The sequence below is a fragment of the Salmo salar genome, chromosome ssa16 (genome assembly GCF_905237065.1).
Source record: "Salmo salar chromosome ssa16, Ssal_v3.1, whole genome shotgun sequence".
Classification (NCBI taxonomy): Eukaryota; Metazoa; Chordata; class Actinopteri; order Salmoniformes; family Salmonidae; genus Salmo; species Salmo salar.
This window is the reverse complement of record NC_059457.1, coordinates 65,150,226-65,167,889: the sequence shown is the minus strand read 5'-3', so window position 1 is coordinate 65,167,889 and position 17,664 is coordinate 65,150,226. Positions and strand designations below refer to the sequence as shown.

The 17,664-nt window shown below is 42.6% G+C and overlaps 1 protein-coding gene across 1 annotated transcript in view; it reads right to left on the bottom strand.

The window, feature by feature from the left end:
• Positions 1 to 1,157: 1,157 nt before the first annotated feature.
• The window catches only part of LOC106574298 (low-density lipoprotein receptor-related protein 1B), a 130,507-nt gene continuing 114,000 nt past the window's right edge, over positions 1,158 to 17,664 (bottom strand). The window contains exons 72-85 of the mRNA XM_045696700.1: positions 17,309 to 17,532; positions 16,952 to 17,058; positions 16,588 to 16,704; positions 14,899 to 15,072; positions 14,138 to 14,263; positions 12,886 to 13,050; positions 11,125 to 11,286; positions 10,626 to 10,800; positions 10,059 to 10,163; positions 5,386 to 5,462; positions 4,610 to 4,700; positions 2,818 to 2,968; positions 2,484 to 2,579; positions 1,158 to 1,806 (exon numbers count right to left, since the gene is read on the bottom strand). Coding sequence (XP_045552656.1) covers positions 1,663 to 1,806; positions 2,484 to 2,579; positions 2,818 to 2,968; positions 4,610 to 4,700; positions 5,386 to 5,462; positions 10,059 to 10,163; positions 10,626 to 10,800; positions 11,125 to 11,286; positions 12,886 to 13,050; positions 14,138 to 14,263; positions 14,899 to 15,072; positions 16,588 to 16,704; positions 16,952 to 17,058; positions 17,309 to 17,532 — 1,914 coding nt within the window. The 3' untranslated portion in view covers positions 1,158 to 1,662. The remainder of the gene's footprint in view (positions 1,807 to 2,483; positions 2,580 to 2,817; positions 2,969 to 4,609; positions 4,701 to 5,385; positions 5,463 to 10,058; positions 10,164 to 10,625; positions 10,801 to 11,124; positions 11,287 to 12,885; positions 13,051 to 14,137; positions 14,264 to 14,898; positions 15,073 to 16,587; positions 16,705 to 16,951; positions 17,059 to 17,308; positions 17,533 to 17,664) is intronic.

Here is a 17,664-nt window from a genome sequence, read left to right as displayed (position 1 = left end):
CAGGCCTAACGTTAGACCTTGAACAATACCAGATGTCACACAGCTTTTTACTGTGAGAAAACATGGGACTGAAGAATGGAATGTCAATAACAGCATTTTTCAACACATTGGATGCCAATTGTGCATGTGTTGTTGTTTTGAGTGATTTACAAAGTGGCATGGGTGGATTGAGAGATTAATCCATGTTGATGGATTTCTTCTTAGTTAGATAGGCTCGTCCCTTCCTTTCTATCTATGATTGAAAGTTTTCAAGTAGTGTTGACTCCCGTGAGAGTCACCAACCAATGAAAAGATCATTCAAGAGTAGCATTCCATACAGCAATACAGGGCTCCCAGCAAATAAGCTACTTTCAATGTACATTATATAATAAGGTGTCTGCTAGCCATGAGTTTCTCTCACATTTTCAATCTGGATACTCTGCGTGGCCCTTGGTTAGAGAGGGTGGGGAAAATCACAGGGAGGCTGACAACACAACCAACCCTCTGCAGTGTGTGCGGGCAGGTGTGCTTTCAGATAAGGAGCAGCTAGAGGAATTAAACTGTGCCTAGTAGAAGACAGAGGAGCTGTGAGACTCAATCCCCAAAGGAAAACACAATCAATGTGCATGTAGAGCCTGAAAATCCTTCTGATCGCAAGGATACAGTACATTGAATATAGTAGTGCCACACAATCTCATCTGTGATCATATCGTTTAAGTCATGTACTTTTCTCCGTTGCTTTTGAAGATATCTGGTCATGGAAACATATCCCAAAATGTGATAATGCACAACAGATCCCTGGTTTTGGTGCTGTGGCTTAACAGAGAAAGATAGGACATTTGCAAGAATGCAGTGACGCAAAACAACTTAGGGGATATATAGTGCCCCCTACTGACCCAACAATTACCACCCCCAAAGACAATCAACAGGTAAGGGAACAGTCCTGGGCCCGGATGCTATTGTTCTAATGATGAACTTAGCCTTAAGATGCTTTCGGGAAACTGGGCCCAGACATGTTTACTCAGTTGCAATGTTTTTAAGTCTGAGCAAAAGGTCCTGTTTGCAATCAAATTGGGGAACCAGAGGCATACAACAATACATTTTTATATAAAAAACAGAAACACAATATATATATATATGAGCAGTAGTGTACTTGAAAGGTCAAGAAACCCCCCATTTATTACATAGCGATGCACTGTACAGTTTTGTATAAAAGTACTACACGCAATATCTTGTCAGAAAATACAAGCCAAACTGGACATATATAAATCATATATAAAATTATAAAACTTCTGTTACATCTTTTATCGTCATTTGAGAAAGTAAATACTGTATACATGAATGTAGGCTGTGACACCATAGTACACTTTTTTTTTGTCCTATCCTTGCAACACATTGATTAGCGATTGATTAGTGATCAGCTGGTAACAGTTGCGAGCTCAAAGCATCATAGCAGGGTTCTACTTTAGTTGAAGGAAAGTGTTGAAGAGAAGGTCGTTTTCAGGTGCTGTTTTTCAGTGCAATGCAAAAGATACACATCGCAGTGTTGCCTGATGATGCCTCAGACATAACATGAAAACAGAACATTCTAGTGTGATATGGACATATAAAAATCCTTTCTTTTCATTTTGTACATTTATACAGCTCATATAAAATATTATACCAATAGCGTACTGTAAAAGGCTATGCAACTGTCTCTCGTATAGTTGCCTCCAGTTTCTTTGGGAGTGGCTCTCTTCTCTCTTCAATATTGATGACGGGCTTCCGACAGTTCTGTCCCTGATCAAGGTATAACTTAGCATATACTGGGTTGGGGTAGTTCATGGCCTGGAAGAAAAAGCAAAAAAACCCAAGGAGAGTATTACTTTTACACTAAACATGGCCAGGATGAACTAATAACCATTTCATAAGCCAGCATGATATAAATTAGATTCATTAGTTATTAAAGTATCTCGTATCTTTCAGATGCCCAGCCTATTTGGGTATAAACAACAATTGACAGTGTTAATGTGATTAAAGTATTTTGCAGCACGTCCAGAGCCTATTGTTGCTTAACAAGCAAGACAAGGACACTGTCGCTGACATCCCACCAGGTGACTGTAGACAAGCTCTAGCCATGTGGAACACCAGCAGATGGTTTCTTTCAATTATAAAACTGGGTGGTTGGAGCCCTGAATGCTGATTGGCTGACAGCAGTGGTATATCAGACCATATACCATGGGTATGACAAAACATGTATAACAGGTAATCAGTTTATAACAGCAATAAGGCATCTCAGGGGTTTGTGGTATTCGGTCTACATACAGTACCACACCCCATCGGGCCATATTGCTTAATTATAACACATATTACACACATTCTGGAGGAAGCCTTTACCGTAGCTTTCATGAATACAACATGAGATCTTGGATTGGAACCCAATGGCCTTGGCTTTGTATCAATATACAGTAGGCTTTTATACAGCATCTCTCCCAGAGAGGACAGTAAATTCACAAGGAGTTTACCTGTCCAGGAAGGATCTCCTTAGGGAGATGATGTACTCTGTCAGGGTGAACTGACAGAGTGTGCAGGTGACTAGACCTCACACCAACACACCAACCCTACAACACATAATGACCACATTAACATCACACACCAACCCAACAACACAACCATTACAGTTTTATCTTCCAGAATAGAATAAAATACATCTTTGTCTATTGGCTACATGCCAGTATCCACACTGGCATAACACTGAATCAATGCATGCGTTCTATGTAGTACGCTAGTGTGGGTATTGCGTAGCCCTTGTTAGTAACTCAGTGAAAAGGGAGGATACAGGAGTAAGCGTTTCCAAACCTTGTGTGGGTCCAGGGTGAAGCTTGGCTGAAGGTGATTCCCAGCATCAGAGTGACTGTCGTGGTCCACCTCATACATGTTGTACGAGGGGTTACCGATCTCTACGTTTATCCCACCATTCACCATGGGCTGCCGCTGGACTATTTTCCCCCTGTAAATGATAACATTGATGAGGTTAGGAGAGCATTATAAACCTTCATGACTGCTTACGACGATACGCATGACCAATAATCACACAACAGAACATGTACAGTGCTTTCGGAAAGTATTCAGACCCCTTGACTTTTTCTACATTTTGTTACGTTAGTCTTATTCTACAATGGATTAAATAAATACAATTCCTCAGCAATCTACACACAATACCCCATAATGACAAAGCGAAAACAAGTTGGTAAAAAAACAGAAATACCTTATTTACCTAAGTATTCTGACCCTTTGCTATGAGACACGAGATTGAGGGCAGGTGCATCCTGTTTCCATTGATCATCCTTGAGATGTTTCAACAACTTGATTGGAGTCCACCTGTGGTGAATTAAATTGATTGGACATGATTTGGAAAGGCACACACCCATCTATATAAGGTCCCACAGTTGACAGTGCATGTCAGAGCAAAAACCAAGTCGTGAGATCCAAGGAATTGTCCGTAGAGCTCAGAGACAGGATTGTGTCGAGGCACAGATCTGGGGAAGGGTAACAAATCATTTCTGCAGCATTGAAGGTCTCCAAGAACACAGTGGCCTCCATCATTCTTAAATGGAAGAAGTTTGGAACCACCAAGACTCTTCCTAGAGCTGGCCGCCCGGCCAAACTGAGCAATAGGGGGAGAAGGGCCTTGGTCTGGGAGGTGGCCAAGAATCCGATGGTCACTCTGACAGAGCTCTAGAGTTCCTCTGTGGAGATAGGAGAACCTTCAGAAGGTCAACCATCTCTGCAGCACTCCACCAATCAGGCCTTTATGGTAGAGTGGCCAGACGGGAGCCACTCCTCAGTAAAAAGGCACATGACAGCCCACTTGGAGTTTGTCAAAAGGCACCTAAAGACTCTCAGACCATGAGAAACAAGATTCTCTGGTCTGATGAAACCAAGATTGAACTCTTTGGCCTGAATGACAAGTGTCACATCTGGAGGAAACCTGGCACCATCCCAGCGGCAGGGACTGGGAGACTAGTCAGGATCGAGGCAAAGATGAACGGAGCAAAGTACAGAGAGATCCTTGATGAAAACCTGCTCCAGAGTGCTCAGGACCTCAGACTGGGGTGAAGGTTCACCTTCCAACAGGACAACGACCCTAAGCACACAGCCAAGACAACACAGGAGAGGCTTCGGGACAAGTCTCTGAATGTCCTTGTGTGGCCTAGCCAGAGTCCGGACTATAACGTGATCGAACAACTCTGGAGAGACCTGAAAATAGCTGTGCAGCAACACTCCCAAAAATACAAGTGTTCCAAGCTTGTAGCGTCATACCCAAGAAGACTCGAGGCTGTAATCGCTGCCAAAGGTGCTTCAACAAAGTACTGAGTAAAGGGTCTGAATACTTAAGTAAATGTGATATTTTTTTATATTTTTTTTTTATGAATTTGCAAACACTTTTAAAAACCTGTTTTTACTTCATCATTATGGGGTATTGTGTGTAGATTGATGAGGGGAAAAAAACGACTTCATCAATTTAAGGCTGTAACCTAACAAAACGTGGAAAAAGTCAAGGGGTCTGAATACTTTCCGAAGGCACTGTATGTAGTATGAAGTGACTGAGTATCTTTTGGAATCTGTCTACTTAGAAGTAAAGACATACCTTTGCTTCCTCTTGCATATGAAAACCCCCAAGGCCATGGTAGTGATGAGAATCACCAGTAGAACCAGTGGGACAATGATGGCCATGCTTCCTGTAACACACAGATCAAACTATTAGACTTAAACATGTTCAATACGTGACATTCTTCCCTCCTCTCTGTAGTGAAACAATACAATATGCTAACATCCAAAAAGCTTCAGGGGTTGGAAAAATAACTTTCCAACAAGGTTCTACATATGGGGACTGCATTTCTATGACTCTGCTAAAGTTAAAGTCAGTCTATGGAGGTAAAGGCTCAGTCTGCACAGTTAAGCCTTAAGAGACACTGAAACTTCAGACTGCAGACCAAGATCAAATACCAATCTCTGGGAGGGTAGGGTGGTTCAAAGAGTCTGAAAAGGTCTCCAAATCCAGACAATAGCACTTTTAGAACTGAAAATAGGCAGTATTTTTCTTGTAGGATTGTGTGTCTATGTTTGTGTGTGTGAATGTGTGCGTGTCTGTACAGATGTAGGATCTTAGTTTAAATAATCCTGCAGCAACAGGAAATATGAATTGTCACCTGGATTATAATTAATGGACATTTTTGTAGGGGTTGATGCATTTTTCGTAATGGACATCAAACTTTAGAAGCCTTTTTAAACTCAAATACACTACAAGTTTACACATTCTAAGCAACAGAATAGTGATCAAATTAATATCTTACATCTGTATGTTTCTGTGTGTTTGTGAGAGAGCGAGCGAGCGAGAGCGTCTCTTTACAACTTACTACTCACCCCCGCTGATGTTGCCAGACAGACTGTTCTTGGGGGCAGGTCTCTCACACTGTGTACCTGACCAATCAGCTGGACACCTAGAAAAGTCACAATGAGTATGAATAGCTGTCTGTTGGTCAAACCAAGTCTCTTTAACAAGAAGGCTATAGTGTACACACACTATACCCGTCTTAATTAGGGAGGACGGGCTCGTGGTAATGACTGTACCAAATACATCAAACACATGGTTTCCAGGTGCGCCGTTCCGGCCCTTATTATGAGCCGTCCTCCCCTCGGCAGTCTCCTGTGACACACACACACACACCTCTCTTAATTTAATCTCCTCATTTGGTAAAGTCTCAGGGAATATGCATGCATAATTCATTCCCTCATCGAGTTAAAGAAAATAAGCATAATCTCACACGAAGTCTTCATCCCAAACGGGACTCTTTTTCCTTTATTTTGCACTACTTTGACCAGGGACCATAGGAATCTGGTCAAAAGTGGTGCACTATGTAGGGAATAGGGTGCCATATGGGACCCATCAAGGTTTGGATGTAATCCAGAGACAGTGATCCATTACTACTTTTCTCTTTCCCCTCCCTTGCCCAGAGGATAGGAAGACATGCAATTACGCTATATGTAATCTGACAAGGGGGACTGCATGATGATGAAATGATATTAGCTAATATTAAATAGACTGTAAGCAGCATTTAATCAAACTTTCATTAGAGGGACTGTGGCTCACTGCAGGTACCACATGAATCATAGTCCTGAAGGGAATGACAGCTTGTAGCTGACCTATATAAATCACACCATTTGTTGCTTGGGAATATGCTTAGCTGCAGAAAGTTGTTCTCGATCACTTAGAGACTGGGTTATTATCCTGTTTTCACTACATGTATTGAGAGGCTAGGTCAAAGAGAGAAACGTAAGGTGCGTTTGTGCTGTGAATGAGGGGACGAGGAACATGTGTTGTAAAGGGTTCTATTGTACAATAATGTTAGACAGACAGAGACAGAGGTACTGGTGAGAGTCTGAGTTGGGGAGTGATGTACAGAGTGGATGCTGCTGGAAAGTGAGACAGTGAGGGCTGGTCTCGGAAATGGCAGGAGAGGAGGAGGGAAGGAGATGAGGAGAGGAGGAAGGGAGTCAGGGAAGAGAGGAGGGGTAAAAGTCAGACCTACTTGCACTGGGGTTTGTTTAAGGCAGTTAACGTGCAAATCCCTTTATTCTGACAGTAGTTATCACACGGATTGGCCCGCTGGTCACAGCGCTGGTTCAAGAACCCAGGCGTGCAGCTGCAGCATAGAGAAATGATCGCCACATGAACGAATCATATATTGAGGAACACAGAGACAAAGTCTGCGTCTGAAATGGCACCCTATTCTTTATATAATGCACTCCTTTTGACCAGGGCCCACATATGGAATAGGGTGCCATTTTGGACGCATAGATAAAAGAAGATAGAGCACAATACATTCTCACAGTCCACCAGCTCGGGCCATTGGAGGATACGGAGTATGAAATCGAACAGATGGAGCTAGGCCCTATTCCATCTTAGTGTTTCCATAGGATGTGTGCGTGTTCAGGTGAGAAAGCTAAGCATTATGGCAAGCAATCCATCCAATGTTACGCCAAGTGGGAGCAAAATAAGTTCAACTGCAGGAATAGCCCACAGATTGTTGTTTGAGATCTATAGAATGACACAGACCCTACCGGTCAAACGTTTTGGAACACCGACTCATTCAAGGGTTTTTCCTTATTTTTACTCATTTCTACATTGTAGAATAATAGTGAATACATCAAAACTATCAAATAACACATATGGAATCATGTAGTACCCAAAAAAGTGTTAAACAAATCAAAACAAATCAAAATATGTGTATATATATATATTTGTGGAATTTCTTTCCTTCTTAATGTGCTATGATGAAACTGGCTCTTTTGAGGACCACCACAGGAAAGGAAGACCCAGAGTTACCTCTGCTGCAGAGGATAAGTTCAATAGAATTACCAGTCTCAGAAATTGCAGCCCAAATAAATGCTTCACAGAGTTCAAGTAACAGAAACATCTCAACATCAACTGTTCAGTGAACCAGGCTTTCATGGTCTAATTGCTGCAAAGAAACCACTACTAAAGGACACCAATAAGAAGAAGAGACTTTCTTGGGCCAAGAAACACGAGCAATCGACATTACACAGGTGGAAATTTGTCCTTTTGTCTGGAGTCCAAATTTGACATTTTTGGTTCCAACAGCCATGTCTTTGTGAGACGCGGTGTAGGTAAACAGATGATCTCCGCATGTGCATTTCCCACCGTAAAGAATGGATGAGGAGGTGTGATGGTGTGGGGATGCTTTGCTGGTGACACTGTCTATGATTTATTTAGAATTCAAGGCACACTTAACCAGCATGGCTACCACAGCATTCTGCAGCGATTCACCATCCCATCTTGAAGGGCTTAATGGGAATATAATTTGTTTTTCAACAGGACAATGAGCCAACAGACCTCAGGCTGTGTAAGGGCTATTTTACCACGAAGGACAGTGATGGAGTGACCTGGCCTCCACAATCACCCAACCTCAACCCAATTGAAATGGTTTGGTATGAGTCGGACCGCAGAGTGAAGGAAAAGCAGTGCTCAGCATATATGGGAACTCCTTCAAGATTGTTGGAAAAGCAGTCCTCATGAAGCTGGTTGAGAGAATGCCAAGAGTGTGCAAAGCTGTCATCAATGCAAAGGGTGGCTATTTGAAGAACCTCAAACACTTTTTTTGGTTACTACATGATTCCATATATTTTATTTCAGAGTTTTGATGTCTTCACTATTATTCTACAATGTAGAAAATAGTCCAAATAAAGAAAAACCCTTGAATGAGTAGGTGTTCTAAAACTTTTGACCGGTAGTGTCTTTCTCCACCACCAACCCAATACAACAAGAAATTGGATGACAAAGATAAAAGCAAAAAAACTAACTAAACAAGGTAAAAAAACTAACAAAAACACAAAAACACATTTTCCCAAAAGGGAAACCGCTCATTCAAAGCTGTAGTATTGGAGGCAGTGGTATCTAACAGTATGTAGGCATACTGTTTAAAGCTAGAATCCTTAACTGAAACAATAACAAAGCACGCAACCCACCTCTGTTTTGGTAATAGGCTGAGGGATGGGCCTGGAGAAATGTAACCACTCTCAAATTGATAAACAGAGCTATGGATGGAAGGGCTGACCGTCCATGATATCACAATTATAGTTTAACAATGTTTTAAGGATATACAGTGTTTGTTTACATTTACATTGTTTACAAACACTGGAGTAAAATAAGATTATATTTTGGGTTCTGATGGGGTAGGACAGTTGAACTAAGCTCATGAGGCATTTATACATTATATTATTCAAGAATCAATGGGTATATATTATTAATTTGGCTATACAGACTGGATAATACTGAATGTGTCACGTTCGTTTGTAGAGAAGGACCAAGGCGCAGCGTGAGTATCGTTCCACAGCTTTATTAATATGCAAAACATACAATAAACTGTAGACCAAACAACAAACCGTGACGACAGTGGTGCAACATGCACTAACTCAAAATAAGATCCCACAAACACAGGTGGGAAAAACAACTACTTAAATATGATCCCCAATTAGAGACAACGATGACCAGCTGCCTCTAATTGGGAATCATACAAAAACCCCAACATAGAAAAAAGAAACTAGAACCCCCCAGTCACGCCCTGACCTACTCTACCACAGAAAATAAGAGCTCTCTATGGTCAGGACATGACAATATGATTAATTCCAAAAGTCCAAAAAATTGATGATGCAACTAAGGATTGATCAACTTTGAAAAGCCTCTTGTGAGTGATGGAAACAAAAACAACCAAAAGCCTCTGTATACTTTAACATAGGATATCTGTCATGTCCTGACCAGTATAAAGGTTATTGTTTATTGTAGTTTGGTCAGGACGTGGCAGGGGGTATTTGTTTTATGTGGTTCGGGGTTTAATGGTATATGTATTTATGTAAGAGGGGTGTTTGATTTATGTGTTCCGGGGTTCTTGGGTAATGTTCTTGTTTTGCATTTCTATGGTTTTCTATGTTGTGTATTTCTTGGTGTTGGCCTGGTATGGCTCTCAATCAGGAACAGCTGTACATCGTTGTTGCTGATTGAGAGTTATACTTAGGTAGCCCTGATTCACCTGTCCCTTTGTGGGAAGTTGTTTGTGCATTGCTGTGTGTAGCCTGCATTACTGTGCGTTTTGTGTTGTAAAGTTAAAATGAGCACTCAACCCGCTGCGCCTTTGTCCCTTTCATACAACGGCCGTTAAAATATCATATAATTTGCAAGAGAGAAAGGAAAACTGAAACCCATTTCTCTTGGAAAAACGTGTAATTAAGCCATCTCAGCGTGTTCCCATTTTAGTATCCTGGGTCTAATCCAGTCTCTACTACAGTACCTGCTCTGTCTCTCACAGCAAAACCACTTCCAATACCACTAATTGTACTGTATCAGTGCTGTGTGTGTGATACAACTGAAAGCAGAATGAAGACAAACACAATGGCTGCGTTTACACAGGCAGCCCAATTCTGATCTTTTGCCACTAGTTGATGATGACAACTGACGATGACAACCTACTCAATTGAAAGAAATATAATCAATAGAAATACAAACAATTGTGCTGACTTACTGACAGAATGGCAGGCTGGTCTCAGGGTCGTGGTGACAGGTTCCTCCGTTGTAACAGTATCCATCACACAGTTGACAGGTGGCTGCCACTCTGCCGTTACTGCAGCTGTAAGGACAGGAAAGGAATATGGCAATGACTTCATAAAGCATTACAAGCACATGTATAATGCATTTATAAAACCTTGTGAATTTTTCTAATGACGCAAGCCCTGAACCATGGAGACAGGAGAATGCTGACATGTGGTAGCATCCACAGAAATATAATTACTAGAACGGATATTCCTTTCAAGGGTATGTTCTGTGATGGGTATCAGTCAAAGGTTCCATTCTAGTAATTCTATATCCGGTATCACTTTATTTAGATATCGCTAGACTATCAGTAACATTTCAACTAACTATCAAACCCTAAACTAAGTCTTACTCTAACCCCTGTTCTAACCCTAAACTAACCCTTTCCCTAACCCCTGCTCTAACCCTAACCTTAGCAAGCAGTTGCTTATCGACAGATTGTATGACTATCTGGACTATCCAAATCAAGTGTGACCTATTCTACTCAGATGATACTTACTTGCAGGACACGTTGTCTGTCTCCGGGTTGACAATACACTGTGCCCCTCGACACTGGAGACATCTGTCCACTTCACACTTCACTCCCTCATATCTGGTTGAACACACACACTCCACGTGGCTCTTGCTTGACAGAGTACAAGCCTTCGAATTGGTACAGTAGTGATGGCAGATATCTGGAACCAAGGTGGAGAAAAACAAGCTTATTTATTTAATGTGTTACATTCCTGGTCTTCCGCTGTCAGTCATTGCAGAATCTATTTGTTCAGCCCTTGATACTGAGCCGTTGCAAGCAAGCAGCTTTTGAAGTGATTTTCCTATCAAACTTATTTTAAACCGCCAGATATGAGGAGATTAACAAAATATTCCAACTCATTTTTAGTGTTGTGGTAAATGTGGAAACCACAAACCCCTCTCTTCTCATTGCGGAGACCGAATGCAACACGAAATATTGATTGATTGCCAATCTTAGTGTGCGCGTGTGTGTGTATCTGACTCACGGTAGAGACAACGCTCCCCAGTGTACTCGGCCATACAGCGACACACTGGCTGGTTCCCCCTGCTGACATCACAGGTGCCCCCATTCAGACAGTAGTTATCACACACCTTCCTCTCACAGACCGGCCCTGTGAACCCCACAGCACAACGACATGTTGGCCTCCCTGAAAGATATCGAGAGAGAGAGAGAGAGAGAGAGAGAGAGAGAGAGACATAGATGGATGGAGGCAGGGAGAGAAAGAGAGAGGGAGGGAGAGAGAAACGGGAGGGAGGGAGAGGGAAACAAGAGAGGGGAGAGAGAGGGAAAGAGAGAGAATGGGGAGGAGGGAGGAAGAGAGAGAGAGGGGGGGGGTGTAGTTTGATTTATTTGACATTCTATTGAAATTGGCTCCAAATTGTGTAGCTCATATAAATATAATAACAAGCACGTCCAATGTCCAACGTCATAATGGAAAAGCAAGCAAACACAAGGCAGATGTGATTTCTCTCACATTTCATATTAGAGATTCAAAACCAATTCCCATCCAAGGTGACGTCCACAAAGAGACCCCCAAGGTCCAATGTTTTCTAAACAGCCATGTCTATTTGCACTGGAAGGATTTCAACTGGTTTCACATTGGTCCTATGACCGCTTGGAGAGCTTACATCTGAAATACAACATCGACTGCCCGCTCCTGACTGGGATGAATAGAAACTTACTGTGTGTGTCTGAAGTTCTTTCTCCTGATGCTCCATCTGTCAGCTAAGAGGTAAGTTGTTATTGATGTCGCCATGCCAACACTAACATTTAACTGTTATTTCAAGCATTCATATTTGACCACCTCATTTCCTCGCTTCAAACTCCTCCCAAAAATGTATCTTCCTCGGAAGAGAAAGAAAAGAGAGAAGCTCGATCCATGCCATTTATTTATATCTCCACTCTCAATTATTTATTCTGAAATAAATAAAATAAACCTTGCTCTGCATTTACTGTAAGGGAACCTGGACTTTGGGGACTTTAATGTGTTTTAACAACTGTTAAAAAATAGATAGCAATGCCACACATGAAGCGCGCCATGCATATTCATGGTGGTACTGACGTCTTCGCTAATGCAATACCAAAGTGGGGCCATACATACTGCATTTTCAGATACATCTATAGCTTACATCTCTCAGGGGTAGTCAAACTAAGGGATTTTAACTGCACTTTCCTATGGCTCCCTGACACTGGGAGGCACTCGCATAAATGCTCACTAATGTCCAATCAACAACTACATAAAGCAGGAGATTCAAACTCATTCCATGGGGTGTCTGCTGGTTTGAGTTATTTCCATTAGATTGGTGTCCAATTAAGATCTAGACAACCAGGTGTGGGGAGTTCCTAACTAATCAGTGACCTTAATTGATCCATCTAGTACAGCAGAGGAGTGAACCTGCAGACACTCTGCCCTCCATGGAATACGTTTGACACGTGACGCAGAACGATAGTTATTTAGAAGCAGATTATCAATCATGAAGCCAGAAGTTGTCACAGCAAAACTGGCATCTGTGGGAAGGATCTCATTGGCTGACAGGACAGGGGCCTTGGTCCCAACCAGGTCCCAACACTCATTTCCCATAGTCACGGATGGATGAGCGCCCTCTCCTGTCCTGGAGGTCCCAGTGGAAGAGCAGGGAGCATGCACACACACACACACACACACACACACACACACACACACACACACACACACACACACACACACAGCACACGCACACACACACACACAGCAGAAGAGGCTTACCTATGGAAGAGCCTGAGCATGTGCCCCCGTTCTGACAGTAGTCTTTACAGTGGTCGACTTCACAGCGCTCCCCGGAGAAATTTGGCCAGCAGTAACATCGCAGCTCCCCCTTCTCGTTGGTGATGCATCGCCCTCCGTTCTCGCAGACGGGGCGACACATTTCTCCTGAAAGCAAATGATGTAGGCCCATGTGTTAAGATTAAAACCATGGCAACCTTGACCTGCTCCCATTAATATCTAACGAGTAGATTAATCCACCTTTCTAAAAGGCTGGAACTCAAATGGGCTGTACTGACTGTTCTATGCAGGACTGCTTGCATGGTACCTTCACTTTCCCTCCAATTTACTCAGCATAGGAAAGATATATATGAAAGATCCAGTCTCAGTTGGATCAAATTAAAGTATTGCAGGGTGACCAGGTCTACTGCACTGAGATGTTAGTGTCCCTGCAGCCTACTGTATTGAGATGTTAGTGTCCCTGCAGTCTACTGTACTGAGAGGTTAGTGTCCCTGCAGTCTACTGTACTGAGAGGTTAGTGTCCCTGCAGCCTACTGTATTGAGATGTTAGTGTCCCTGCAGCCTACTGTATTGAGAGGTTAGTGTCCCTGCAGCTTACTGTACTGAGAGGTTAGTGTCCCTGCAGCCTACTGCATTGAGAGGTTAGTGTCCCTGCAGCCTACTGTACTGAGAGGTTAGTGTCCCTGCAGCCTACTGTACTGAGAGGTTAGTGTCCCTGCAGCCTACTGTACTGAGAGGTTAGTGTCCCTGCAGCCTACTGTACTGAGAGGTTAGTGTCCCTGCAGTCTACTGTACTGGGATGTTAGTGTCCCTGCAGCGTACTGTATTGAGATGTTAGTGTCCCTGCAGCCTACTGTATTGAGAGGTTAGTGTCCCTGCAGCCTACTGTATTGGGATGTTAGTGTCCCTGCAGCGTACTGTATTGAGATGTTAGTGTCCCTGCAGCGTACTGTATTGAGATGTTAGTGTCCCTGCAGCCTACTGTATTGAGAGGTTAGTGTCCCTGCAGCCTACTGTATTGAGAGGTTAGTGTCCCTGCAGCCTACTGTATTGAGAGGTTAGTGTCCCTGCAGCCTACTGTATTGAGAGGTTAGTGTCCCTGCAGCCTACTGTACTGGGATGTTAGTGTCCCTGCAGCCTATGGTACTGAGATGTTAGTGTCCCTTCTCATTGAATAGCTAGCTGGTTGACAGGTAGACGTACTATACCGAGCACATTGGTGTCTTACTGTACCTGATGTGTTGGTGTCCCTGCAAGTCCTGTTTATTAGCGTGGTCCCCTCAGGACAGAAACAGCTGGCTCCGGCAGGGTTGAGCAGACACAGGAAATCACAGTCCATCCTTAGGCACGGATTGGACACTGACACGGCCAATGGGATAAAGGTTAGAAAGCAGGATATGCAAGTTTGTAAAGTGTAGTACGTAGACGACTGTGCACTGTACCACTGTGTTGTTTGAGTGGACCTGGTTGGTTGCAGTTAGCATATTCTGTGCTGTATGTGCCTTTTACACTATGTAACACAGACACAAATAATGAATATATAGATGACACACACTAAGACAAATTCATATTCTGTCATATGAAAGGCTCAAACTTTTCAAAGTCAAACATGAGATCCTTTTTATTGTGTTTAACTGAGAGAGAATAACAGTGTGATCCTCTGGGCTGGAGCTAGGGATAATGATGCATGAGGGAGGGCTTCAACTGGCCTTTAGAAGTGGCATACAGAGGCATGCAGTACAGTCCCACCAAACAGATGACCACATTGTCATTCAACTCTCACAGAACACCCACAGGACCAGACGACAGTAAACAAACAACTGCCAGCAGTCATTGGAGAGAGGGAATAGGAGAGGAAAGGGAGAGGGAGCCAGAGATATTGAGAGACAAAGAGACAGACAGACAGACAGACAGACAGACAGACAGACAGACAGACAGTGAGAGAGACAGAAAGAGAGAAAATAGGGAAAGAGAAAGCGATTGATAAAGTCTACCGTCTTGCTGTTTGAATCGATGGAGGACCAAGATAATGGAGGGTCTCTCTACTCCCAGATGGAGCCGTTCCATTGGCTGTTTTCCATACTTATGGACCCGGAAGACATCATTCCTCATCCCGATCCCATAGATATAGTCCTCAAAGATATCAATCCTTACAGGCTGGGAAAGACCTTGGGACAGAACAAGTGGTAACAACTGTAACACTAGACTAGTAAGTGAGAAAATGGGCCCATCAATAATTCATCTGAATTCCAAATAATATAAAATAATATTTAGCAAAATGTTCTATCGCTCTACCCTCCACCCTTGAAGCGATGAGTCGAGCGCATTTGATAAGAATGACAACAACTTGAGGGAATGGACAATTAAAGAAGATTCAACCTGCAACGTAGGCCTTTCCTCTCGTACCTGTATAAGGGTTGAAAATGGCAGATTTGGACGCTGATAAGCACCTACATTGGAAAGAAGTGGCTGTACAGTAACAGTAACATGCTATACAGTACATGGCGTCAGAGCTCTGTATGGGGGTTGACTGACAGCCACTCTGAACTTGAGCACCACACGCGATATTTCACCCCCATCCCTCCCGCTAACTTTAGCACATTCTTGGCTGTCTGAGCGAGGGAAACGCAGTAAATTAAGATGACTCAATGTATTTTGAAAGACGAGATGTTGAGGATTCAAAAAAATATATACTGCTTTGATGCCAAACACCCGCGAGTCCAAATGAGCACTTCACACATCATGAAACTCATGTAATATACAGTGTCAACATTTAGGATCACTATGTTTGATGTAGAGTTACAAGATGACATGGCTTTATTCCCGGGTTGTCCTGAATAGAATGAGCCTATGTTTGTTGTAATGTGAAGTGAATTTGCAGCGGCACACGCATCTCAATGCACTCATGACTCCATTCTATGCGCACCAAAATTATGACCTGCTTCTCTGAATTGCCTTGGAGAAAGCCTAACACTCTAAGATCGCATTTTATCATTTAGCTAGTCATGTTGGCAATAGAACAAGCTTTCAACCAGCCACGCCCACCTGAGCCAGATTACGATTTATAAAATGGACCATTTTTGGATTGCGTAAACAACAACAGTAATTGTGTAAAGGCGGGGATGCAGGGCTGTGTTCCAAACAAAACAACTACAAGTGTGCTTGCTCTAATTCCTCAACGGCACAGCTAGCAGAGCTAAAAAAAAAAGCACCTTATAGTTGAAGATGTTATTTGACTTCATTGAAATTACTTAGGATCTGTGCACACTTTGGAGAGGTGTGTGACCACTTGGAAACACCAGTAAGACCTCTCACTCAAACCCGTCCTTTTTTGTCTCATGTTGCACCTACCCCAAGAATATTCTTATCATGTTACTGAATATATCCAGAGCATTTTCAGATTTAGTTATCAACAAAAATGTAAAATGCACATAAATTCAAAAGTGTAATGTTTGGATTCAGTCTTGTGTTAGGTGAACTGTTGTGTCATCACTTTTAGTCTAATCATTTTCCCATAATCTCCAAACTGTTCCCTTTTAATTGTTACCATGGTTATGCATATGATTTCCATATTTCTTCTGTAGGAAACATTTACATTTAGCCCTATCCACATAGGCCAATTTCAACGAGTGTAAAGGGTTAAGGACATGCATGTCTTCTGTGTTAGTCTGTGCTTTGCTCACCATGTGTACTGCTCACCACCACCACAGAGTCCGATCCATCAAATCGAACGCTCCCAATCACAGACAACTCTGTATCAGCCCAGTACAAACGCTGGTTGAAATAATCAATGGCAAGTCCTGTGAAGATTTAAAACATACTAGTCGCTCTATATGAGCTGTTGTAAAGTGCAGCAAACTTTCCTTCTGACAAGTGCTGCATTCTATCAAAATGTATCCCTCTACACTAAAAGAAACAGGATATTGATTAGAATAGATATGATATGTAGAAAATAAACATACAAGTACACAGCTCCATACTTCCTGCTTATGGGTGCTTCCTGAAGGTATTGTTATGTCACATGACCAGAAGTTCGAGAGCACCTACCACTGGGTCTCCTAAGGTTCTTCTCCACTAAGATTCTCCTCATAGACCCATCCATGGCAGCCTCCTCGATGTGGGAGTGGTCTCCTACCACTGTCCAGTACATCATCCTATAGGAAGTACAGGAAGTAAGTAAAGGAAGAATAGATAATTATAGCAGGTAATAAGGGCAGGGCAGAGGCATAATTTGGCCAGGCATAATTTGTTGTGTATCTGCCCAAAGAGAAAATATAGTCAAAAAATTGGCAATCTGATATGTGGTTGTTTTACCTAGCAACTTTAGTTGATTGAACTAATTGTCAATTGCTAGGAACATCTGCTAAATGACTAAAATGTAATTAATGTAAGGATTAATCTTACCCTTGAGCTGGGTTAACAGTGATAGAGTAAGGCTCCCCGGCGATGTCTGTGATGAGACGAGAGCAGTTTGGCCCTCCCAGCTGGCCCACGTTGATGGAATATCTGAGCCTCCTCCAGTGGGCGTTGTAGTAGCTGAACCAATGCATCCTGGAGTGGTCTGTCCAGTAAATGTTGCCAGTCACCCAATCTGCAGATATATCCCTGGGCCTTCTGAAGTCAGGGCACTGGAGAAGAAGAATGTGTTTACACATTTACTGACATGACTTTCATCCTTACCTGGAAATTGATTTACAAACTTAGAGCATGTAGGCACACACATTCTCTCTCCCTTTCTCTCTCTCTCTCTCTGTCAAAAT